This window comes from Sphaeramia orbicularis, chromosome 14, assembly GCF_902148855.1.
Source record: "Sphaeramia orbicularis chromosome 14, fSphaOr1.1, whole genome shotgun sequence".
NCBI lineage: Eukaryota > Metazoa > Chordata > Actinopteri > Kurtiformes > Apogonidae > Sphaeramia > Sphaeramia orbicularis.
The window spans coordinates 54927709-54954537 of NC_043970.1; the positions used below are offsets into that span (position 1 = coordinate 54927709).

The 26829-nt window shown below is 38.8% G+C and overlaps 1 protein-coding gene across 1 annotated transcript in view; it reads right to left on the bottom strand.

Annotated features, from left to right (window-relative positions):
* The window catches only part of LOC115433573 (vacuole membrane protein 1-like), a 48267-nt gene that overhangs the window by 899 nt on the left and 20539 nt on the right, over positions 1-26829 (bottom strand). The window contains exon 4 of the mRNA XM_030155053.1: positions 554-656. Within this exon, the coding sequence (XP_030010913.1) occupies positions 554-656 (103 nt within the window). The remainder of the gene's footprint in view (positions 1-553; positions 657-26829) is intronic.

Here is a 26829-nt window from a genome sequence, read left to right on the forward strand (position 1 = left end):
GTGTGTGTGTGTGTGACACATAGGGGAGTGACCACACTCACACACCTCTCCCAATTGGTAAGACGGAGCATGAGTCAGCACGCCCCATGCTACAGTAGTACAGTTCAATACAGAGACCGAAGCCAGACCCCACACTGGCCCCTCTCCTCCTGCTGCCCCCCCCCCTTCCCTCACTCTCCTCCCTCCCCTCCAGCCCGCCCAGAGCTGCGCTAACCTACTCTGTCATTCTGGCCCTAAACAAGCCTGTGTAATCTACAGTCAGACTACAGCTCAAAGTGTGATAAAACATCAACACTATTCACTGTTAAAGGTCAAACCGCAAATAAATCTTTAACATTAATTGAAATGAGAGGCGCAGGTAAAGTGTGTGAAACTGGACTGAAATGTGCGGATTAGAGAAATAAAAGAAGGCTGAGATAAGAGAAGAAGAGGACAAAAAAGTAGAGGCAGAAGGAGCGAAACGAGGGAAAAGTGAGGGGCTGCATTCTTTTCTTGGCGCGCTCATGTGAATGAATAGAGGCTGTGAGTCGGGGGCTGAGGCCCCTGTACTTACAGTTGGGATCCCCTCGCCGGCGCGATGGTGCAGCTTGGCCTTCTGGGCCTCCAAGTAGTCCCTGAAGGGCTTCTGCAGTGCCGCACCCAGCAGTGGAACAGCTCTGCGTCCAACAACAGACAGACAGAGGGGGGAGAAGACAGGGAGGGAGGGAGGAAGAGAGGAAAAGGAGGGAAAGAGGGAGGGAAGGAAGAGGGGAGAAAGAGAGGGGAGGGAAGAGGAGGTATGGGGGGAGAAAAGGGGAGGAGGAGGGTGTGTGTGTGTGGGGGGGGGGGGTACAAATCACGTCACATCATTGTTACTCACCAGCCCAAGGGCAGCAACAAAGGGAGGCATGCTGTCCTATCTCCTGTACAGTGTCGGTCGCCCCGCTTCCTCCCTCCGAGGAGAGAGAAAGACGGAGGGATCAACGAGTGCAATCCCTTCACTGCTCATCCCCACAAACACACACAAACACTGAAACCCACAGAGAAAAAAAAAGTACAGAATGTACCACGGCTTTAGCAAATACACTGTTACAAAAAAAGCAAAGAGAGAAATAAATGAAAAAAGAAGAAAGCAGAAAAAGTTGGCCGGTCCTCATACGGCAGCGGCGGCAGCAGTAGTCAGTCACATTCTGCCGCTCGCTCAGCTCTGCTCGCACACAAACCAGCCTCCTCCGCCTCGAACACACACACACACACATCGGTGAACCCGTTCAACTCCCCTGCAGTGCCTCCTCTGCCGCTGCAGCGAGGAGAAATGAATGACTTCTCAGAACTCTCACATTTATCACAGGCGGTTCCTGTAAGAACTGGTTTAGGCCAATTAATGAGGAAGTGAATCGTACCCGAGCTGTGTCATCACTGGCTGAGATCTGGAGGGGATGGCCCACAGGGGGAGGGCACTCCTGTTAAGACGGCCCATATTAGGAAAACCCTTTACAAGATTTAGCCACCAACTACAAGCATACTACCGACCCCCCCACCCCTCCATGCTCCCTCCCCCTCTCCTCTCACATACACACACTCAAAAAAAAAAAAAAAAAAAAGGCGTAAGAGACTGCAGAGAATGCCCTAGAATAGCGAACCAGTGGCCCATCCTAAGCTGGAGTTAGTGATTAATCGCCAAACAAATACATACTAAAGACCTTCACTTATTCTCCTTTGTGGCTCCACACTCAATTACACCCCCTGCACTATTGTTTCAAAGCATTCCTCATGTTCGTCTTTTGTTCACGTTGGGGGAGGTATCATCCAGCCTCAGAGACACATCAAACATTTGAGGCAGGTCTGCGTGGGCTGACATGTCACATACGGTTGACTTTATGGCTGATAACTTTCTCTTTAGGAGTCAAGTCATTTCCGTCCCTTCCCGCCTCCACACACATACAGACACCTATGTTATGGTGGGAAAAAAACAGGTTGTGTAAAATGACTGAATTCACAACAAGGAAGGTGTTTAGTAATGATTAACTTTATAGCAGGTAATGGATATCCTACATGTGAATGAGCACAAAGCAGACAGGAAGTCACGCTTTAAATTACACAATAGAAAATGGCCAACTGTATCAAAAATCAAGTCAGATTTTTTTTTTTTAGGAGGGAAACCAAAGCTTCCCCTCATCCCATCCCCCACCTCGACAAAATTCCTCATTTCACATAAGCACAAAAAAATACTGACCAAACAATCGAAAATATACATAACTACCAGAAAACCCAATATTGAGTTTACAGAAGAGCAAGAAAAATGGGAAAACACGGGAGAAATGTACGAGTCGAGCGGGGTAAAAAGTAAACATGCGAGAACAAAGAGTGAGAGAAGCAGTTTTCAGAAATGGCGGGCGAATCATCTCCTACACGATGAGCAACACTGAGTCATGAGCCTGAGCAAATCCACCAACAAAGACGCTCAAAGCTAGCAGACTAAAACACATTTTAATGCCTCACAGTCAGGACTCACTCCTGGTCTTTGCATTAAAAAATCTGATCATTTTGTGCCTTTTGGGAATATACTTTCACTTTTTCACCTTTTGTGAATTATTGGATTTGAGAATTTGCACTGTAAGTACAGAGCTTAGTCTGTGTAAAACCTTCAGACAGAGGAGATAAATTTGTTACTTTAGAATTACAACAGAAATATGTGTAACTTGTGCATGCATTAAATACAAGAGGTAAATCTGTGTTTGCATATTTAGTTGATGTTCAGTAAAAGTTTGTAAATGTCAACAGTATTTTCTGGTTCTTTCTGAGCTGAGGAGGTGAAGGAGGAAAAAATGATGAACTCCAATTAATTTAAGCAATGTGAAGATACTATTTGGCAAAACAATGAGCCTCAGGTATTTACTCAGCAGCTCCTGAACAAACTTTGACAACAGGTTTGTGAGAGAAATAGAGAATTCCTCACATTTCTCCTCAAACTCCATGGTCTTGAGAAATGAGGACAGAAATTGGTTTTAACAAAACTATTACAGAACCTTTAAAAAGTGATTTTCAGCATCCAGGTTCTCTATTAAATACAATCTCTATTAGAACAAAAAAGAACATTTTCCTTCTGTTGTAAATTTTGTATAATTCACTCATTTCTGCAGCCTCTTCTAATAATTCAGTTTACAATTAAATCTATAAAATGTAGAATCATTTATAATGAAACCAAAGCTCATATAAATGTCTCTAATTTGTAAAATAAGCTGCAACAAAACTTAGAAAAATGATCCTCAAACTACATTTGAGTTATAGTTTTTATTCTTGTATCATCATGTAAATGGAACATGTGTAAAAACCTCGTGAAGGATTTTCATGGTAAAATCTGTAACATATCTTAAATCCGAAATTGTTCACTGTATTTTCTTTTTATGTGAATACCCCAGTTATTGTGGGTGTGTGTCCAAAAACTTGAAGCGCATAAAGAATTACTGCAAAGTATTAAAATGCTGTAAAATATCCCCTTTTAGCTGTGAACCCAAACACTTCTAGGAAATGTGACTTTAATCATTAAAACAGAAAAGTGAGTAAACAAATATGGGAGAGAAAAAAAAAGCATAATGATAATAATGAAAGGTACGAGTCCTAAATGTAGGTGGTTTTTGAGTCATAAAACTCTGCATGTGTGGATCCTATCAAAGTTTATAACTGTTGTTCTCCAATTGATTAAATTACTTCCAGAAGCTTCTGCAAAAGGCATCAGGAGCTGCTGGTTTCTAGAAATTATTCTCACTTGATAATACTTATAAACTATAAGTTTAACTCATAAAGTTGTGTAGGTGATGATTCTATTATTAACTGTAACTGAAAGATTCTGGAAATCCATCATACGTCTCTGCAGTCATTTATGTTCAGTCACAAACTGAAACTAAAAAAGAAAATCTATTAAAAATATATCTGATGCACAAGGACGTCTGTATACTTTAGTGTTAAAATATTAAAACAGAAACCTGAGGAAAAGGTATGTAAGAAAATAATATGTGGATTTGAGGAAAAATGTTTAATGTGAAGATAATCTCAACAGGATTTTAAAACACACAGTGAAACAAAGTTCACATATAATTAAAACCAAGGTGTGTAGGAAGAGTTTAAATGTGTAAAATGAGTAAAATCCATCATTCAAGGACAAATTAAGAGATGAGTAACACCGATGGATCAATAATTTGATCACACAAAATTAAAATCACAGCTGCAACATCATCCACTGCCTTCGAACTCATCACTGAGCTTCAGATTCAGACTCACAGCAGCCGTTTGTACGTCTGTACATCTGTACAGCATCACACACTGAAACAAGTGTATAAGGAAACCAAAACTCAAGGACCCTTTTCATTTTACCCTAAAACAGAACTGTCAAACTCATATTAGTTCAGGGGCCACATCCATCCAATATGACCTGAAGTGGATCAGACCAGTAAAATAATAACACAATAATATATAAATAATGACAACTTCAAACTTTTGTCTGTGTTTAAAGTGAAAAAAGTACAATTACATTATAAAAATGTTTACATCCACAATCCATCCTTTAAAAAATGTGAATAACACGAGCAACCATGAAAAAAACAAAAATTTATTAATAAAAATAAGTGCAATTTTAATATTCTGCCTCAGTTTATCATTTACACATGTGCATTACAACTTGTAGATCACAGTGGATCTACAAATACACAAAACATTTAATAACAGACAGAATACTGATAAAATTACACTTACTTCTAATGAGACATTTAAAGTTGTTCATATTTGTTCAGGTTATTCACTTTTTTGTTAAAGGATAGTTTGTAAACTATGCATTGTCATAACTGTAATTTTTGTATTTTACTGGTTCTGACCCACTTGAGATGAAACTGTTTTGAATGTGGGACCTGAACTAAAATGACTGTTAATGTCTTCAGTGTAGTTTTTACTTTTCATAAATTCACCTCATGGCCTGGATTAGACCCTTTGGCGGGCTAGTTTGGGCCCACAAAAAATATATTGACACCTCTGCTCTAAAATATAAGTGTATTTTAGATAAAAGAAATAAAAAGCCCTAACATCATTCTAAGCCCACACACACACACACACACACACACACACACACACACACACACACACACAGAGGTAGATAAATAATATAAAACTTAAAATACTTCAAAAAAAAGTCTCAGAATAATCAATAATAATCAACAATAATTCCAAATATTAAAGGTAATATAATTTCACATTTGAGGGTAATTTATAACGATGCAGACATAGAAAACTCCATGTCCTCATCAGTCTGATAAAGAATGCAGATTTATGTGTAAAATGTCAAACATATAACAGCAGCACTTAAACACATCAGCCCTGGAGGTTGACAAACTCCCACAGTCACTACTTAATGTTTAATGTTTGTTTGCTGACCAAAAAAGCTCAGGTTTGTGTCTTTTGGAGTTCAGTCCTTGTTGATGTTGGTTGCAGATTCCAGGTATGACTCCAACAAACTTTTCTCAAAATCTGCACCTCAAAAAAATACAAGCAGCTGCCAGAGTCATACATATCTGCACTGATGAGGGATGGAAATATATTAATGATGATAAGGCTCCGAAAACCAAGATGAAGTCTTAAAATAAAAAAATAAACAAAAACAGAAAAAAAACCTTTCACCTCATCTGGCAGAAGGAGTGAGTTTGTGTCATACCTGCCAGTGAAACTGTAAAAAGGGTAAACTGATCAATAACCAGGAGGGATGTGAACAGGAGGAATGTTCAGGTGAAATGAGGAGAATGGCTGGGGAAACCCCTCATCTGGCCGGGTTCCTGGAATGTGCGTATGTGGAAGAAACCCTGAGGTTTATTTATGAGAACCATCTAATCTCATTTTTTACATGAGCTATCATTTCCTGTGGCTGCACCGAGCTCGGAGTGGTTTAGGCATCCTGTGTTTCGTTTTGGTGAAAACTGAATTCCAGAGGCCGTGAGTCAGAGATGACCTCTGACCCCTCTGCCCCTTCTGAAGGCTGCCACCCGCAAAGGCTCGCAAAGGCCCACACTCAAAAAACGCACAGTTTCTTGTTCTTTATGCAGATTAAACCCAAAGCTCACACATGATCGCGTAGAGACCGTGGCCTGACGTCCCGGCGGCGGATGATAGAGAACAAGGGCTCACATGACAAACCCCGGCCTGGTCCAACTGGTTACGACATCATCACAACAACTGGCTTGGGCAATCGCTGGTGTTACCCAACGCTCCTGCAGGGCCACAGTTCACACCTAACATAACAGCCCTGACACACACCACGGTGGTAAAACAGCGTTCCGACCCAACGGCCTCCAGCTCTGACCTCTGCACCACAACACTCATCCTTTATCACCTTCCTGCTCGATAAAAAGAAGAAACACTGAGTCCCTTTAATGACCGTAAAAAACCCATAACTGTCAGATAATTGTAACAATCAGATCTGATGCGTTCACATGCACTTCAGAAATACAATAATCGAAAAACCCTAGTTTATACATTTCAGTCCATTATCAGATTTCTTTCGGAGTACGTACAGTTAGAATCAAAGTTCCTATGATTGTCTTCTGCTCACATTTGGCTACGTCATTCCCATTTACTGTGATTCAGTCATGTTTACACACGCGCAGACGTAAAAGAACAAAATAAATCAGATTAACCTGTACACATGCATGAAGACATGAGAGTACTGGGGAGACATCCAGGTGTGTTAATCTGATTTCATATGATCAGATTACTGCTGGTATCTGATAAACCATCTCACATTAAGATGTTAACGTGTTCATTTTCAATAATCTGATAACTCCGAAATCATTATGATCAGAAGGATTAGTGTGCGTATAAACAGGCTGCCTGCTTGATTTTATTTTGCTCAGTGTTGGAATAACAGAATTATGTGATGAGGGAATGTTTTTCACTTTGTGAGGAAACTTTTGATTCACGGTGCGAATGTTGTAAGGTAATATGTGTGTGTTTTGCTGGTGTGTCCTGTTCCTCCTCCACTTTGACCATTCTTTTAGCCAGTGACTTCACACTAAAGCATGGAGCCCACTCCTGGGACGGAGATCCCCAATGCCCAGGGTGTTTATCACATCCCTGCTCCGCCGCCATCTGTGTCAGCCGGCGCTCACACTCGGACACATGCGATCCTCTCGGTGGCCAGGAAATCAGGGGGCCCACACATTACAGCAGTCTATTATCCCTCTCACTTCCCAGACAACCACATAAAACCAACCTCCAACCCCCCCAGGTTCAGGCCCGCATTGCCCACGCAGCCTCTCGGTCTGGGTGTGGAGGTGTGCGGGGCTGCTGGGTCACTGGGTAACCAGGCCCGGACCCACACAGGGCTGAGGTGACTCACAAGTGACTGGAGGCAGATCAAGTCATTCTGCCACTTGTAGCAGCAGCGACAGGCGAGCTGGAAATAGAAGAGAAGCAGGAGAAGAAGATGAGGTGTGTGTTACTGCTGCTTACTCACAGAGGCTCCATCATCCTCTGATGTCATGGCCGCTATATGGGATGGATGGTGAAACAGTTTCCTATGGGATAATGTCTACGAACACCGACTGACCGAGCAGTAACCACCGCTGTGGTCATTTTCAGCTTTATAGCTCCCAAATGTGAGCGCAGCCAGATGATAACTCAGTTTCCAGGACAAAATGTCACCATTGTATATTTTCTGCAAACCACAGATACAAGGGAGAGTCAAAAAGTTCTCAGGCAAATGTAATAAAAAGTGTATATATCAAAATATCGAAATATTTATCAAAATAATATAACAAAAAAAAAAATTCTACTTAAGCTCCAGTAGAGTCTAAACCAGTGTTTTTCAACCTTGGGGTCAGGACCCAACTGGAATTCAAATGGAGTCACCTGAAATTTCTAGTAATTGATAAAAACAAAACAAAAAAAAAAAAAAAACAACAACTTGCTAATAAAAAATATATGGTGAGTTGAGAGACAATCACAATACATAAAAGACATGACAAACTGCAGCACTGTGGTTCTGTTTCTGTGTCAAATGTTCATTGTGGTCAGTTTCAGATGCTGCAGCTTTTTCATAATTCATAGTTTCAGTTCTTGTTTGTTCAGTATTAATTGTCCTCCTTGTAAATCACAGCTGGACTGACTGGACAGATCCTGACCAAGGAAAATCCAATTCTCCCTTTGTGCAGTAATCTACACCTGGATTTACTGCCTCTGTCCACAATAATAGACATTATATAGACTAAATGTCCTCTAAAATTGTGTATTTGTAACATAGTATAGCAAATTATTACATGACCAAAAACAAATTAATTTCAGCAACAAAAAAAAGTCTCTATTTTGAATGTCTGGGGTCACCACTTTATGATGTTAAAAAGGGGTCAGGAGCCAAAAAAGGTTGGAAACCAGTGGGCTAAACACTTCTGCAATCTATGTTTCCATCAGTAGATTTCTTCATTGTAGAACTGCTGTGACTGTTTTGACAGTCTTTGTCTTTAACACCTGCTTCTGTAGTGGAGGGTTTCATCTTCCAGTTGTTCTCTGCCTTCCTTAAAATGTTTAATCCAATCATAAACTATGGCTCTACATGGTGAAGAGTCCCCATAAACCTTTAGTAAAACATCCATAATCATATCAGTCTTCCAATTATGTTTCGTGAAAAACTTAATGTTGGCTCTAATTTCAAGATCTGTCATTCTAAGAAAGGTTGAAAAGACAGATTTAATAAAGCACAATTTGGATTAATGTTCCCAAAAGATCGAATGTTAACAAGACATCAAAGACAAATTTGTAAAATACTGGCATTTGAAATTACATTTGTCTGAGAACTTTCTGGGACACTCCCTCACATGTGTTCACTTCAAAGTTACGAGCCAAAAATACATACATGTAAAGGTGTTTAAGGGTTCAGTGATTGATTTTATAATGTAGACACTTAGAGAAGGTCAAGCAAGATGCAAAGTTAATAAAAATGTACTCAAATGTATTTAGTACTATTGAAATCTTTTTTATGGTAAACCTTTTGGAGAGTCAGCATGTGTCGTTAATCTGTGTATCTCTTCCCGCTCCTGTCTATGTGGAAAAAGTAAAGAATTATGAAAAAGCTGAGCTGATTAAAATATTACAAACCAGATTACATAAAGAAATGTTCACTGTGGTTCAGAAACATTGAATGACTATGTACTATTTAGAGACAACCCAAGTATACCACAGTCGTCACTTATAATGTATAAAAAATTCATATTTAATGTCTTTCAGCCCTTCGCGACATTATCAATGCTAGTACGCATTAAAACTACACATTTCTGTGTAAAAGTCTTATTCCACTTTTAGCTTGTTGTTTTTTAGAGTTGAAATGATCACACATATTTATTTCTCATTCTCTTATACTTCTCCACATACAATAAGAGAATACTGGAACATACATGAGCAGCCTTAAACACGCAGTAACAGTGCCCATATTATTTTCACTTGGAAAATGTACTAACACTAGATGAAGACAAGGATCAGTACTGGTAAAGATACCCCATTAAATAAATTTATGGTTCTGTCCAACATTTACCAAGATAATATGTGAAAATCGGATCTGTCATATTGTAAATGAGTTTGTCAGTTTCCAAAATAATAGAATTTGTTAAAGATCCAATGAATAACCAGATATTGTCCATATTTTGGACAAATACAAACATCCCTATTTTGAAATGTACTGGTGTATATGTACGTTTATTCAGTTTTTTTAAATGTTATTTATTTTTTTATTGACATCAGTATCAGACATTCGGTACATCATATGTATATATCATATATCTGTTGTCTGCTTGAAATGCCAGAATAATATTTTTGTTTATGTCAGATAACCAAATAAAAGAGGAAAAAAAGAGGAAAAACTATGTACAGTAGGGAGGTGATCTTTCCATACAACACAATCCCTGATTTGTGAAACCAAATCAGGCCTATAGGGTGTGACCCAGTTGACCCAGTTTTCCCAGTATGAAGCAAATTTCTCCAATTTGGAATTAACAAATGCTGTTATCATTTTATAAATGTCCATTGTGATGACCTAAATGTGTTCAAAAGGTTAAAGTCACTATTTAGTGTGACCTCTGACCCCATGGCAAGTAACAGAAAGAAACAATTAGAAACATCGGACATGTGTTGAATCAAACCTTGTATAAAAAAGCAGAAAATTAATGCAAGAAATCTCATATTGTCTGAACAAAAGGGTTAAAAACATGTGAAGTGCAAAGGGACGGTTTGGATTTTACACTGAAACTTTTGTTTTCCTGCTGTTTTTTTTTTTTTGCAATCAAATTTAATTTTCATTTTCATTTAACAATTAAATCCAACAGAGGTATTTCAGGTTATACAATATTACTGGAATGGATTCTCAGAACAAGAATACAAACAGAGAGCCCAAGACATAAGAACGTGTCATGGGATTCCAAAGGACACAGTGATAGTATAAAGATAAAAAGGCAAAGTAGGTTGATTACACACACACACACACACACACAAAAAAAATGCATACATAACCTAAAAGAATACACACAATATACACAAAACATACAGACACACAAACATACAGGGTGGGGAAGCAAAATTTACAATGAACATTTAGTTGTTTTTTTCTCAGCAGACACTACGTCAGTTGTTTTGAACCCAAACATATACTGATGTCATAATCACACCTAACACTATTATCCATACCTTTTCACAAACTTTTGCCCATATGAGTAATCAGGAAAGCAAACGTCAAAGAGTGTGTGATTTGCTGAATGCACTCGTCACACCAAAGGAGATTTCAAAAATAGCTGGAGTGTCCATAAAGACTGTTTATAATGGAAAGAAGAGAATGACTATGAGCAAAACTATTACCAGAAAGTCTGGAAGATACTATTAAAGAAGAATGGGAGAAGTTGTCCACCTGAATATTTGAGGAGCACTTGTGGCAAGTTTCAGGAAGCGTGTGAAGGCAGTATTGAGAAAGAAGGAGGACACATAGAATAAAAACATTTTCTATTATGGACATTTTCTTGTGGCAAATAAATTCTCCTGACTGTCACTAAACTAATTGGTCATACACTGTCTTTCAATCCCTGCCTCAAAATATTGTACATTTTGCTTCCCCACCCTGTATATAGACAAACAGAGGGGACTTGACATCTAGAGGCACTAAGGGGAGAGAGCCAGTGGCAAAATCAACTTACAGCATGTTTTCCTGCCGGATGTAAATACAGAGACAATACATATGTGTGCACATTAGAACTATAATACACCAACAAACAGAATGTTGGAACAGGACTTTTACAAAGGACTGTAAGGGTTAAATCAGTGTTTTCAACCGTGGGGTCGCCTGGAATTCAAATGGGGTCGCCTGAAATTTTTTGAAATTGATAAAAATAAAAACTTGCTAATAAAAAAATATATGGTGAGTTGAGAGAGACAATCAAATTATATAAAAGACATGACAAACTATGAGTGTGAAACTGCAGCACTGTGGTTCTGTTTGTGTCAGATGTTCATTGTGGTCAGTTTCAGATGCTGCAGCTCTTTCAAATTCATAGTTTCAGTTCTTGTTTGTTCAGTATTAATTGTCCTCCTTGTAAATCATAGCTGGACTGACTGGACAGATCCTGACCAAGGAAAATCCAACTCTCCCTTTGTGCAGTAATCTACACCTGGATTACTGCCTCTGTCCACAATAATAGACATTATACAGACTAAATGTCCTCTAAAATTAATGTTTATTGCAACATAGTATAGCAAACTATTACATGATCAGAAACAAATTAATTTTAGCCAAAAAAAAAAACGTCTCTGTTTTGAATGTCTGGGGTCGCCAGAAATTTGTGATGTTAAAATGGGGTCATGAGCCAAAAAAGGTTGGAAACCAGTGGGCTAAATGACATGATAACAAGACCACGGTCATAGATGTGGAATAACTGAGGCTGTGAGACTGAAGCATGAATGCACACACGTCATTAACATGTAGGACGTCTGCAGTAACACTACGCTGCACATATGCAGCTCCTGTGGTTCAGACGACCACATAGGTTACTACGTACTTGTCAAAAGCCACAACATGCTGCATGTCTTCCGCTTCCAATCTGTACATTCTGCTCTCACTGTTGACATAGTTTACTGCCTTACAACACGACAAACAGACTCAATTATTCAGGTCTGAACTGGAAATGAGAGAAACCGACTGCCAAAAGTCATTCTGGATATCTGATCTACTTCTGAATCAATTGGACGTTCAGTATGGGGTTTGTTGTTGTGTTGTATACGCTATGGTTAGGAGACCACAATTGCAGGCCTGTCTGCACGTTTAGCTGCGATGCTAATGTCTTAATGAGCTGAAAAAAGGGTCAGTAGAAGAGAAATGGTTCTAAGAAGATGTTTCCTGTGTGAATGGGATTCAGAAAAACATAACAGTCTGATTTAAATGGTAATAAATAGGGCTGTTAGAAAACATTGTTTCTGCAATATATCGCGATATTTCATTTCACAATACTGTATCGATATTAAAAAGTACTGTATGGATATTTTTAGGTATTTAATCAAATGCAGATATGGTGGAGGTTCATTTTGGTTTTTTGTTTTTCTTTATTGTTTATATCTTATTATTATCATTTTTTGAATTTCCCTCAGGATAATAAAGTATCTATCTATCTATACACTGTTTATTAAATACTGGTTATTTGAATCCTCCTAAAAGCACTTTTTTCTGTCTGAGAGGCAGAGTTGGTTCCTTTGTTGGGATTGAACTCAAATCCTGTTCTTATGTTAGTTGTGAACTAATAGAATCTGAACATTTGAACAGGATCTGAAACTGGAATGTCCTGTAAAATATAAGTTTTGAACACAGTTTGAACATTTTGTGATAGAACATTAGATCCTGTTGGGATCAAATACAAATGTGTTTAGTATTTGTGCAGATTTCTGCTGTAATTCAATTCTTCAAGGAAATAATCATTTTTAAAAAAGAAACAAACAAAAAAATTGCCTTTTTAACTGTATCATGATATACCGTATTGTGATCCTAGTATTGTGATTTGTATCGTATCGCCAGATTCTTGCCGATACACAGCCCTAGTAATAAATAAGGTCCAAAGTGGTGAATCTTTGATAATAATAATAATAATAATAATAATAATAATAATAATAATAATAATAATAATAATAATAATAATAATAATGATGGGCTAATGATTCATGTGTCTGGGTTAAACCAGGTCAAACACGTCCTCCTCACACACTCACTCAGCTTTCCCTAGTCTTTGGGATGAAGCTGAGTATAGATGATCACCCACAGCCCTCTCCTTCCCAGTCGGTTACTGGAACCCCTGTCATTGGACAATGCGACTGTTTTGACTGAGATGTGGCGAAGGCAGGGCTGTGGACGAGTGGGGTGGTGTGGGGTGGGGGTCCGGACCACTGGCCTCTGACTCAGGGCCCGTCTGGGAATGACTCCTCAAACACAGACATTCATGACAACACGACATCACTCTGAAAAGTCCACGGGATTAACTAAACATGCAGGACGCTGATGAAGAGGTCGCGGCCGCTGCATGAATCAAATGATTAATATTGAAATGTTTCTTTCTTTGTACGACCGTAGATTCATGGATCAGTAACGTCATAACCTTTGAGATAGAATAGAATAGAATAGAATAGAATAGTCTTTTATTGTCATTGTGTGTGCAATGAAAATTAGCAGCACCACTCCAGTCAGTGAAACAAAATTAATAAAAACGAATATGTCAGTAAATAAGAATAGAGTGATTATAAAATTACAAAACTAGAAAACTAGGAAAAACTAGAGGGACTGAAATATTCCACAAAGAAACATTTAGAACAAACTATTATGAAATCCTGTCTTCTGGCAGGGGTAGATCTGTGGAAAAGCTGCACAGAACAGTTGAAAAAAACTATGTACATCTATCTCTCATCTTAAAAAATACATTTATCAATAGACTCTTAATAGATATATGAACTTTAAGTCTTACGTTTGTATGCAGCATTAATATTTATAACAGCATTCATAACTGTTTTTCATGGTCAGTGTGAAAATGTTGCATTTGTTAAAGTTGAGGAGCTGTAAGATCATGTATAAAGTGGTTGGATAAAATAAGTAGAAAGCTTCTGCCTGCACCTTTTCAGTCTGACTGTATAAATCAATTATTTAATTAGTATAAATTAATTATTTAATTAGTGAAGTTTATATTAAAAATTTTCGTTTCATGGAGTGATTGTTAGATCTACGGATTGGATGGATCTGTGGACTGGGTTTTGTTCTTCAGACTGAAATAAAATAAAACAAACAAAAAGTAAACTAAGAAAATAGAATATAAAATTTTACAAAAAGTAAAATAAGAATAGAACTGAAAGTACAATAAAATAAAGGTAGACATAACATATGAATAGACACAATATTAACAGTATGCATCTGTGAACGAGTCTATAAAAATAAAAATATTGCACTTATGTTTGATAAATACTGAATAAATACTGCATTATACAGGGGCTATTGCACATTATTGGGAGTGATCGCATGAGGATACATTGAGAGAAGTGATGTATGTGTAGAAGCGGTTTGATGAGTGAGCAGTATTTGTTGCTTGGCACAAAGTGTGAGACTAACTGAGGACAAAACAAATGAATCAGGGATGAATAAAGCAGGACGTCCTGCGAGGCACAAAATATGACACCAGACCCGAGACACACATCCAACCTCTCCCTGTCTTGTGTGGTTCTCAAACACACACACTAACTCATCAAACTACAATTACACTCAGATTATTGCGTATCCCTTCAGAATCCCTCAGTCACACAGTATACGACACAGACAATAAGTCTTCTAGAGTGACTGAATATTATCCTAAATGACTGTGGTAAGACCAGTTGGCTCGGAGTCAAAGCTCTCAGACTGTTACTGTCTGTGTGTTTGTGTCAGCTCGCAGCCAAGGTAATCAGGACGGAGGCAGGGGAGATGAGAGAATAGACGCCCCGTTGAGCCAGGCATTAACTTAACGATGCTGTATAAAGAGGGGTGTCAACCTCATTTTAGTTCAGGGGCCACATTAAACCCCAACTGATCTCCAGTGGGCCGGACCAGTAAATAATAACATAATAACCTGTAAAATAATGACGACTCCAAATTTTTCTGTTTGTCTTTTATTTCTTGTCAAAATCAAATTACGAAACTATGTACATATACAAACTATCCAAACAAAAATGTGAGTAACCTGAAAAAACTGAAATTTCTTGAGAAAAATATGTGCTATTTTAACCATATTACACCTCAACTTACCATTTATACACAAATATTACAGATTAGATCTACAAAGACACAAATATTTAATAACAGGAAAAAAATGTTAAAAATTTCACTTTTCAGTTTCTATGGTCCGTATATCTGGAACAACTACCAGAAAATATCAGGTCTGCTGAGAGTCTGAGTTCTTTTCAGTCCAGGTTCCAGACTCATCTGTTCAGTGCTGCCGCTGACTGAAGGCTTTGGACTTTACATTTACATTCTCCTTCCAGACTCGCACTGCAACTCTTACTTTAATATGTGTGTGTTTTATATTTTTGGGTTTTATGTGTCGTTCTCTTACTTGCCGTTTTTAATCACCTTTTACATGTTTCTTTTATAATGTTTTAAATGTGTTTCTTTTTCCCTGTTGTATTTCAGTGTCCTGTGTGAAGCACCTTGAATTGCCTTGTTGCTGAAATGTGCTATATAAAAAAACTTGCCTTGCCTTTTCAGGTTTTTCACATTCATGAATAGTTTGTAATGTTAATATTTTTATAATTTAATGTAACTTTTTACACTAAAACAAAGAGAAAATTTGGAGTTGTCCATTATTTATAGGTGTAATGTATATTATATTTTTCACATTAAACTAACAAAATTTGGAGTTATTATTTATAGCTTATTATGCTGTTATTTTAGTTGAGATCACATTGCTCTGTATGTGGAACCTGAACTAAACGAGTTCGACATCCTTAATTGTTGATATCTTAAGTGTAATTTTTGCGCTTTGCAGAGTCATCCACAGACCTTACTGGAACTTTTGGCGGGCCAGTTTTGGCCCCGGGCCGTATGGTTGACACCCCTGCTGTATAATGAGGGAGTGGGCATTGACCTGGTTGTCTCTAGCCCCCCCCCCGCCGCCGCCTCTGATCCGTCACACGTCTGTAAGGCGTCTCACTGTGTTTGTGGTGAGGCAGAGCGAGGCTGGCTGTGAAAGGACTGATCAATGCCATCTTTGTCGAGGCGCTTCTCAGGTGACCGGAAGCTCCTGGTGACTAATAGGATCAAAAATACACCCTTTTTACAGATTGGGTTAACGGGAAAACCAGCTCATGTGGCTGAAGGGAGCTATTTATAGCAGGCGTGGAGGGTTAAGAATGAGCAGACATTTTGGAAATACATGGTTTTGTTCATCAAACAGGCACTAATTAGAACATTCACAGGGTTCATCCCAAAACCCACAGATATATTGAGTTGAACAAAACAGAGTAAAAGCTTCAAATCTTCAGTTTGATTTCTGAACGATGAGCACATGTGGTTATACGACTTTAAACTAGAAATATATCATCAACATACTGCTCATCAGTCACTGCTGAATAACAACTCAATTGACAGTCAAAATACATTCAGCTCTAATGTGGAATCAAGTAGTTTTCAATTTAAAACATACAGCTGTATTAAGTGAAAGAGCTGAAAATAAAGAAAAAACACAAGAACTGGAGAATAAAACCGCTTCCTTCTGCAGATCAACAGATCTACAGGCTAAAATGAAATAAATGGACCCCTTATACCATTACAGTGGAGTCAGTTAATTACAGCTGTCAATCAGGTATTTCACACTCAAACCCGCCACACAGATCAAATTTACCACAGATGATTTTTTCACTTGTGTCTAATTATATTGGGATTTTTGTAGAACTTTGCCTCATGTTGCTACCTCCTGGACCACTCACCATAGAAAATGAGAATTGGTTTTCAACCAACTTATCTGGTTAATTAAAAAGAAAACTAAATCAATAATCCATGACTGAAGCCACTGTATGTTTTATTTTTTACTTTTTCTAAAGCTGTTTTTGCATTCCCTATTTATTCCGTATGAATCCAATTTAAAATATGGACTTTTACACCAACAATAAAACTCCAGTGGGCAACTTTAGAGTAAAACAATAAGAATATGTTTAACATAGTTTAGGTTAACATAAACATAATAAAGCCTTTTTTAACGCGCCATATGAACAAAATGTTGAGTCATTTACGTACAGCTGGGAAAAGACAGTTTCATGAACTTTAAAAATGCACATATTTTCCTCTAATGTTCAATTCCACTGTCATTTTAAACTGATTTGTACCGAAGTCCACACAAAGCAACTAGTGTTTTTTAAGATACTTAAATTGTCAGAACAAGACCTCAGGTGATGATAGAACTTATCTTATGACCTGAAACGTTACGGAAAACCTTAATGTAATGACAGAGGGCATTTTTGTGGATTAGAAATTTGACCCATGTCGGTGGCTTTTGGTTTATACCGACTCCTGGTTTTAGAGTTTTAACCTCCCACCTGCCTGGAAAACACCTGTGAGTATAGACTTTCCACAGTCTGAAAATGGAGAGTCCGGAGCAGTGGGTGGAAATCTAGTTCCTTCTCAGACCTACGTTACAAAACGCTGAAAGGGGATTATAGACTTTTAGCCTATTGAGGCCAAAAAAACTATGAAACTCAGCAGTTTTCAGGTCACTTCTGCCTGACAACAGTTCACATTTGTCTCATAGATTCAGTAAAAGCTGTAAGTCCTGTTTTTTTTTGCCCTTTACTACAGTTACCTTCACACCAGATGAGCTCCCTTTCAGTGTGAAACCACACAAACCCAGTTTCTATATGAGCTGGCCACAGTTAACCCAGATGAGTGAAATTCTCTGGAAACCATCAGCTATAGCTTTTTCTCTGGTAAATCCAGTGCTTCCCCAGTTTTACACTCACGATAACTTCATTTACATGGTTTCTGGTAACATGACTTTCCAGTTGAGTTGAGCTCATGAACAGAATGTGGCAACCTCCAACCTCTCACACAGCAACACAACAATACAACAGTTTAATTCACTTACGTTACATGACAATTAAGCCTCATTGACTTAAGCTCTATTATTCATCATCTTAAATTGTGAAATTAAAGCGGTTTTGCTGCCTCATCCAAAAACTATGTTTTTCTTCTTTTGCCACCAGAAGTCTTCGCCCACACACAGTACTGCATCTATTTTATTCTGGATCCAAACACACAAAGAAACTTGATGAAAAAGCAACTTTGCTGTCGCTTTCATTCTTGGCCAATTACCAACTGACACTGTTACAAAAACTATCTCTATTTACACAGTATTGTAACATTTCAGCAGCTTATTAGTTGAAATTCAACGTTTCAGGCGTTTATCTTCATACATATGGTGGGTAGAAAATCCTCTGTGCACATTCAATATCAGTAACACAGACAGATGTACCTGGAGGACCCCCCCCCCCCCCCGTTTTATGTTGTTAAAAGCAGCACAATTGATTTTTTAATTCTGAAAGAACTTTTACTGATGGTTTTGTTAATTTTTGCCTCCACATGTCAAAAAATTAAGATAAAATGTACAAACTTGTAAAACTAAAACTTATATAAATATTTATATCAATAGTTTGAATATAAATGGCAGATTTCTAAATTTATTTCTCTTTATATGTCATGTTTCACGCTGTATATTTTCAGCCTGTCCTTCCCCTGCACTTTATTTCTGTAACTTGCTGCCTGCCAACTGTGGAAATTTCCCCATGATGAGATCAATAGACTTACATTATCTTATCTTTATTTAACTTATTTAAAGGGAGACTTTACTCTTCCATATAGGTCTAAAAAGACTGTTTCATGATTAAAACATGATTGTTTATGTTTTCATTCTTTTAAGTCTAATCGTAACTGATAATATTAACAATAAATATGCAACACTGTGATTTTCTGAGTTATTGCACTCATAGCGTTGCCATATGCTCGCTCAAATTAAGTGAAATGAAAGAGAAAAACGCCAGAAATTGTTCTACCTCACATTTTTAGTGGAAGGAAATTTCTCCTGTCCGAACAATAACCCCTCACACACACCCTCCACCACCTATTCACACACAGATCATCTCACCTTTAAGGTACATAAGTGAATAAACCAGTTAATTCTTTTATTTCTCTTTAATTATGTTTTCATAATTGTTATTTTCTTTCAACTGCACTTTTTCTGTTTAAAAAAGTGTTTTTTTCTGTTTTTTGGGCGGCTTGAATGGATTAATTATATTTCAATTCAGTTCAATAGGAAATCTTATTTGTAAAACGAGTAAATTGCAAACTGAGCATGGAACAAATTAAACTCTACTGAGACGTTTTACTGCACAATAAATTCATCTTTAAAGTGTTTACTGTGTAGGGTGTCTCAAAAATCACTTTTTTTCTTCAGATCACGGTGTTATTTAAACCAGTTAATCTCCAACATGATAATAGCCCCCCCCCCACCCCCCCCCCCCCCAAAAAAAAAAAAATTAGCAAATCCATCAACGTTTGACCCCCCCCCACCGCAAAGCAGAAGGGCCCATCAAAAAACGCCAAAAACACTCATTTAACCCAGAAAATCACATATAATGAGGTCTTAAGTGTCCACAAATTGCTTTTTCTGGTATTTTACAGCGTCCCTGTAATATCAACTTCATAGTTATTGTATCGGTGATGCAGAAGTGAAAATAAGGTGATTTTAAGTAAAATAACACAATGCTAGGCTAAAAATTGGAAATAGAAAGAAGTTCAGAACAGTAAATCTAGTTGAACACAGTGTCTATTTTCTAAACCCCCTTTTCAGCAAAATACAGGTTTGAGTTCAGACAATAGAGCTGAACACTGAAATAATAAGGGTAAATACAGATTTAAGGCTGCATAAATCACAGACTTTAATGATGACATGGTTCTGATCATCTGGACATACTTTTATACATGTGCATGTCACAGTTATTCACAGATTACTGGCTCTATAGTTTGTCTTCCATTTCATTCTTTTAAACTCTGGTAGTTTGATTCTGTGGAACCATGTTCCCTCTGGTGGACTCCATCCATGGACGCACTGGCATCATCTGGATGTCCTGACCACCTGTGTCTGCAGCAGCGGTTAACCACAGATAGCTACGACCATTCATTTTCTGAACCTGCTTTATCCTCACTAGGGTCACGGGGGTGGAGCCTATCCCGCGACAGAGGGGTGAAGGCGGGTTCACCCTGGACATGTGACCAGTTCATCACAGACTGAACATACAGAGACAAACACACTGTCACATTCACACCTATGGAGGATTTAGATGAACCCATTAATCCTGTCATGGACGGTGGGAGGAGCCAAAGTACAGAGAGAACCCACGCAGACACGAAGAGAACATGCAAATCCCACAGAAAGGACCCAACCCCCATGGCCTGGTGTTTGGAATGGAACCCAGGCCCTTCTGTGTGTGAGGCTCCAGGTCTATCCTCTGCACCACTGTTTCATTTGTCTGTGCTGCAGTTGTGTTGGCCATGTTTCTTTGGTTTCTATTGGTACTTGTCTTTCTCAAACAGACTTAGTACCACGGTAGACTCAGTCAGGTTCCACATGTGACGCAGTATGGATGTCTTACTTTAGGCACTTTAGTATACATTAAGCATGGTAATGCATTTAGAAACAGCCTTTTTTTTGGCTTTTTTGATGTTTTTGACGGGCCCTTCATACTTGTGGTGTGGTGGTGGTGGGGGGGGGGGGGTCAACGATGGATTGTGCTGACATTTTTTTGGGGGGCTAATCATGTTGGAAATAACTGGTTTAAATAACATTGTGATCTGAAGAGAACAGTGATTTTTGAGATGTCCTATTACTGTGCTCATGTCTTCAGGTGGCAGGTATGTGAGGCCTGAGGTATGTGGATACTGAACTGTATGTGGATGGTTCCACATCCAGCCGGCTCAGACCCCAGGGTGCCCTGTCCTGACCTGTGCCTCCCTCCACGACCTCCCCCGTTGCTGGCTGCCTGCTGTGACCCTGCAGCACCAGCGGCATCGCTTTGAGGCGGGCTGAAGGCAGCCATCTGCAGGCCTTTTTGTGCTGGTAATGGACTCGGACCCTGGAGATGGACTCGCACGGCAATGGCTGGCAATTCTCATGGAGACTGGCCCATTACCCCCCCGTGGGCCTGGCTCAACCGGTTTCCTACTGGATAACCTTTTCAGGTCTCAACTCATCCTTTCTGGCATCTCAATTGGGTCCTCCCTGAGATCCTGACAGCGATAGGCCCTCCCCTGACTACGGTGAAGACTGAGGGATTTGTCAAACACATACATGACAGGGAGAGGAGCCGACTCAATCAAGATGATGGATTATCCACAAAAACTCCAAAAGTGGAAGCTACAAAATCAGATACAAAGAGATGAGACTGTAACGGTATATCTCTAGCGGTCTTCGGTTTCTTTCCTTTCACTTTCTCTCTTTTCCAGACTCTTACAAACTGGACCCATCAGTGCACCGTGGCTCAGGCTTTGTCCTCTCCCAGGACCTTAATGGAAACTAAACCCCAGTCCCACCACAGCCACCACAGACAAGGTGTAAACATACAGGACTCCTGCAGACGGTGAATCACTCAGGACCCGTCTAACTGCTCTTGCTGTTCTTATAATTAGAGACGCCTTCTGTTTTTTCCTGTTCGTACGTCGTGGTATACGCCGCTGAGAAAGTGGCACGAGTCAGACGGCCTTAACAGCTGACGCTAAACACAGCAGATGAAGAGAGGAGGACGGTACGCCCAGACGCTTCAACAAACACAGGAAAAGTTCCACCTTCCATTATTACATGTAACTAGAAGGGCTGTGTACTGGCAATAATCTGGCGATACGATACACATCACAATACTAGGATCACAATATGATATATCATGATATATCATGATACTGTTAAAAGGAAATTTCTTTTCTTTTTTTTTTTTAAAGATTTCCTGGAAAAATGTAATTACACCTGAAATACGTACAGATACTAAACACATTTTTATTTGATCAGAACAGGATCTACTGTTCTATCACAAAATGTTTCTAATGCTCCCTAGTTTCCAAAGGAACTCCCATCTACCTCTCAGACAGTAGAAAGTGCTTTTAGTATGCTTCAAATAAACATTATTAATAAAACCGTGTTAAATAATATAAATAAGATATAAACAATAAAGAAAACCAAAAACTAAACATGAACCTCTGCATATCTGCATTTAAATAAATACTAGTGCTGGGCAGTGATTAAAATTTTAATCGCAATTAATCACATGGATTTCAGCGATTAATCACGATTAATTGCATAGTTATATGGGGGGGGGGGTTGCCGGCATCAACAGCGTGTATTGCCTTAAGTGATATTTCAGACTGCAGTTACTCCGCTGATAAAAATAATTGCACGTCAGTACTTCCAAACACCTGTGTCCTTCTCCCCCCCCCACCATGCTGAAGACATTTTCAAATGAAAATGTCCATGGAACAGACCACTACTGTACACATGTTTATGTCCACACGTTTATTTACCACTTGTGAGTGATTGACAGGAGTCTTAGTCCCACTATCAGTACTAATACTATAAGCCCAATAATATGTGATGTTCAGTTGTTCAAAGTAAACAAAGGGGGCCCTCTAGTGGTGGGAAATAAGTGTCACTAACATATGTTTTGTCCCGTGCGGTGTTCCCGTAGTCAGTTCAGACATAAGAAGGAACTAACAGACACATTTCTTTTCACTCTGTTTGTATGGCCCCAAAAACGTTTGTCTGTGAGTATTTATGTTCAGTTGTTGTCAGAATGAATAGTACTCAAATATCTCGATGTGAACCTTGTTGCTGGATAAAAAAACGTAAATCCTAAATTAATCTGTAAATGCTAATCGTTAGCGGGTCTATGGATTTTCCCATTCAAGTTAGCATGGAGCTAGCATCCTTTTCCCATTCATTTAAATGTATAATCCATGTAATGTACTAAGGCAGGTGAACAGAACTCAGACAGATTTTGTTTGTATGTGTCAGTTTTACAGTGAGTCTACACGAACAGATTTGGACACAAGTTTTGGTTGTCCGGTCTTTTCTGTTAAAACTGTTGTCTATCTGCAGCTAATCGCTACAACGCACACAAGCAGAAGAATAGGAGTTAGAATAAAACGGCATTAACGAAAGAGACAAAAATTGTCGGCGGTATTTATGAACGCGTTGATGCGATAATAACATGTTAACTTGCCCAGCCCGAATAATACCTAAAAATATTGATACAGTACTTTTTAAAATTGATACAGTGTTGTGAAATGAAATATCGCGATATATTGCAAACCATATTTTCTTACACCCCTAGTAACTAGTGCGTTGGCCCGGGGATCCACAGGTTCTAGAAGCATAGAGTTGATAAATGGGGAGCTGAGCTAAGCTTACTGGTGTAATACACAGATTAGGAAAATATATAATGGCCCTCATTTTGTTTTGTATAGAAATTAAAAGTAACAGAAAAGAATGCATTCATAGTTAACCTTATATATGTGTTTGAAAGGGCTTTACATCATGACTGTGTGACTTCATCACATTCACATGATTGATTAAGCTGAGTGATGGAAACACAGACTAGTGGTGTTTCACACAGCGTACCCGAGTCCACATCCGAGTACATCGGACCCCAAAGTTCACTTAATTTATCAATGTGAATACAAACGTTCCTGTATGGTATGTTCCAGCACCGTACCCCAGCCCAGCTGAGAAGGTAGTCCTGGGTACGGACTGCGTGGATTCCAGTACGGAACGTTTGCCGTGTGAAAGCAATCTGTGCCCGAGATGGAAATGACCTAATCACCAGTAGACTGTGTTGTCTCCTGAAAAAGCCTCGGATCAGCGCAGCACGGGCTGGCCTTATCGCCCGAACCACTCGGTGATATATCAGAGACCAATGAGGTCGCTCTTCTTCTCTTTTGCCTCAAACAGGATAACAAACAGACAAGTATTATCTGTGAATGGAACAGTCGCTCGGTTGATGATGGAAGGGTTTGTCATTTCGCATTTGTTGGATAGCTACAGAATTCCTTTCACACCACAACCTACTGTTTCGGCCCTGTAACACACTCGTTTTCAGGCACGGGCCGCTGTACATGCTTGTGAACGCAACATCTGCGGGAAAGGTGTGAGCGTATCCAGGTACAGCACGGATCCGGATACTCAGTCTGAAAATGCCCTTGGAAGAAATAGAATGGCCCTCATTTTGTTCTGTAATGACATGGACCAGACTGTTACACAGCACTGAACATGACGGTTTATTGTGACCCACTGCCATCCTGTGTCCGGATCTGATGAACTGCAGTCTGTGTGATCTGAGTCTGAGCAGAACGGTCCTGTCAAGGCAGCACTTTGTACACAGGACTGAAATGACGGTTTGTGAATTGTACTCTTCCCAGTAGCACATGAAGGCAGCATAAGACTTTTACACAGACTGAACATGACGGTTTATTGCAACCCACTGCTGTTCTGTGCCCAGGTCCACTTAAGTCCAGTCCGTCTGAGTGGAGTCTGCGTAGAACAGTCTGTCACCATGTTATGGTGGGGGGGGGTCCATAGGGGGATGTTAACAAGGTCTGACCAGGACTGGCGGCGTGGAACCGAACTGACCTTGTTAGTGTGTGATCACAGCTGACCCGGTTTCTCCGTCATGTCCCGGTGTTTCTGTTGATCCAGCACCTCCCCCCCAATTCGTTTGCGACTGTGAAATGGAGTCGTTTGCTCAGTCTGTAAGCCCATTGTAATTTTAAAATCAACCAACAACTCCAAAAGTACTGATCATAGTCAATAAGCAGTTTTTGCCTGTCTGATCCTCGACCCAAAAAACAAAAAGTACTCCAAAAGGCAAGGCCAGCTCTGCAGTTTTTCAGTTATACAGCGGCCTACACATACACACACAGAGGCCACTGGGCTTTTATAATATAGATGAGTGGCTCTGGCTCTTCCTACTGTTTGTCACCGCCTCAAACAGAGAAAGGAGTGAGAGAGAAGAGGCCGCCCGGGCCCGTTCCCCTCTGATTCTGTCAAGTCATCCATCTGAATTTGAGAACATTGGGGTTTGATTAGAGCCAATAGAATGAGCTGTGGAACTGAAGAAAACACAAAGATAATTATATAAAATGTACAAAGCGAGAGAAGAGACGTTTCAATCAGGATTTGATACTATGCTGTTATGTTATTGGTGTTGATGTGGAACACAAGGTAAAGGTCAAGGTAAACTTTATTATCCCCGAGGACAATTTGTTCTACAGCCAGCAGGTATCACACGGAGAACAAACCAACAATAAATACAATAATAATCCATTAAAGATAATAGCAACACATTACAACGAATTATTCAGCAGAACAATGGCTGCCGGAACCAAAAGAATTCCTCATCCTATCGTCCCTACATTTAAGAACACTGATCTGCGACCTGATGGAAGCACCTGACTCATCATCCAGGGGATGACTGGGATCATCCAGGACTGACTTCAGAGTCCACCTTGGTACAACACACAGTCTCAAAAGATAATTAAATTAACCAACAACTATGCTGATAATTAAAGTAATCCTTTCCTCTTCTTATAATATAGTTATAATATAGAAGAATCATAAAACTATGACATTATTGTGTGTTGCCTATTTGTAATTAATTAAACAGACTATCAATATAAGGAGATATTGTCCACATTTATTAAAGATTGTATTTGTAGTAAATACTTAAAGTGCATATAAATATTATAGTTTATATTAAAAAAAGGCTGATTATGCAAATCTGATTGTGTGTGTGGTGACTAAACAAAGTGTATGTGAATGCTTTGTTATGAATGCTTCGTGTTATTGTAAAAATATGGGAAAAGGTGTGTTAACAAAGCAAAGAAAGCAAAACTAATTTAATTATTAGTTTGTAAAAAGGGGGTGGGAATTTATAAGTTATACTTCTTCCACTCCTTTTCGAGCGCCAAAACATTTTGTTTGACCCATGTTGTATGGTTCTTTGTTCTCTGATGATTCTATGTGCTCGAAATAAAATTAAACTAAATCTTGACACATTTGTTGAGTTATCATGCTTTTGCAAACAATATCTCACCATTTTATGATTTGTCATGCCGTAAACAATTAATCAAACAATGAAAATAATCTGTATCTGTAGCACATTTGAGTTATTTAAGAAGAGAGAAATACATTATATACTTCATACTTTGAGCTGCACATTTTATCACAATCGTAACCTGTGCAATTTTAAAACTGAAAAACACTGGTAAATTACCAATCCAATGTGTATGTAAGTGATATTTTAGACTCACTAGGTAGAGAGATATACTTTGTAAAACACAAAAGAACATTTGTTATAATTAATCCATGTTTTTATGTTGAGCTAAAAAACAAAAAAAATACACAAACATTATCAGCAATCTGTAGATTTTCCTTAAAACCAAGAAAAAGTGCACAGTTTCCACAGACTCATCCCCATGTTGAGGACAAAGATAGTTACTTACATACTAGGAATTTTTTTTATTCTTGTTTTTCCTTTTTATTTATTTGTTGCATGCTTGAAATAAACCTACATCTTAATGAAGACTATGTGGGCGCATATAGAGAAAAACAGTGGGGTTTATTCTGTGCTGCAGCTACATTTGTGAACATCACTTACATTCAACTGATGTAAAATGAATGTTATTTCATATTGTGACAGGAATGCAGGATGTAGAGATACTTCCTCAACCAGATAAGGTAAAACTGAAAAGTG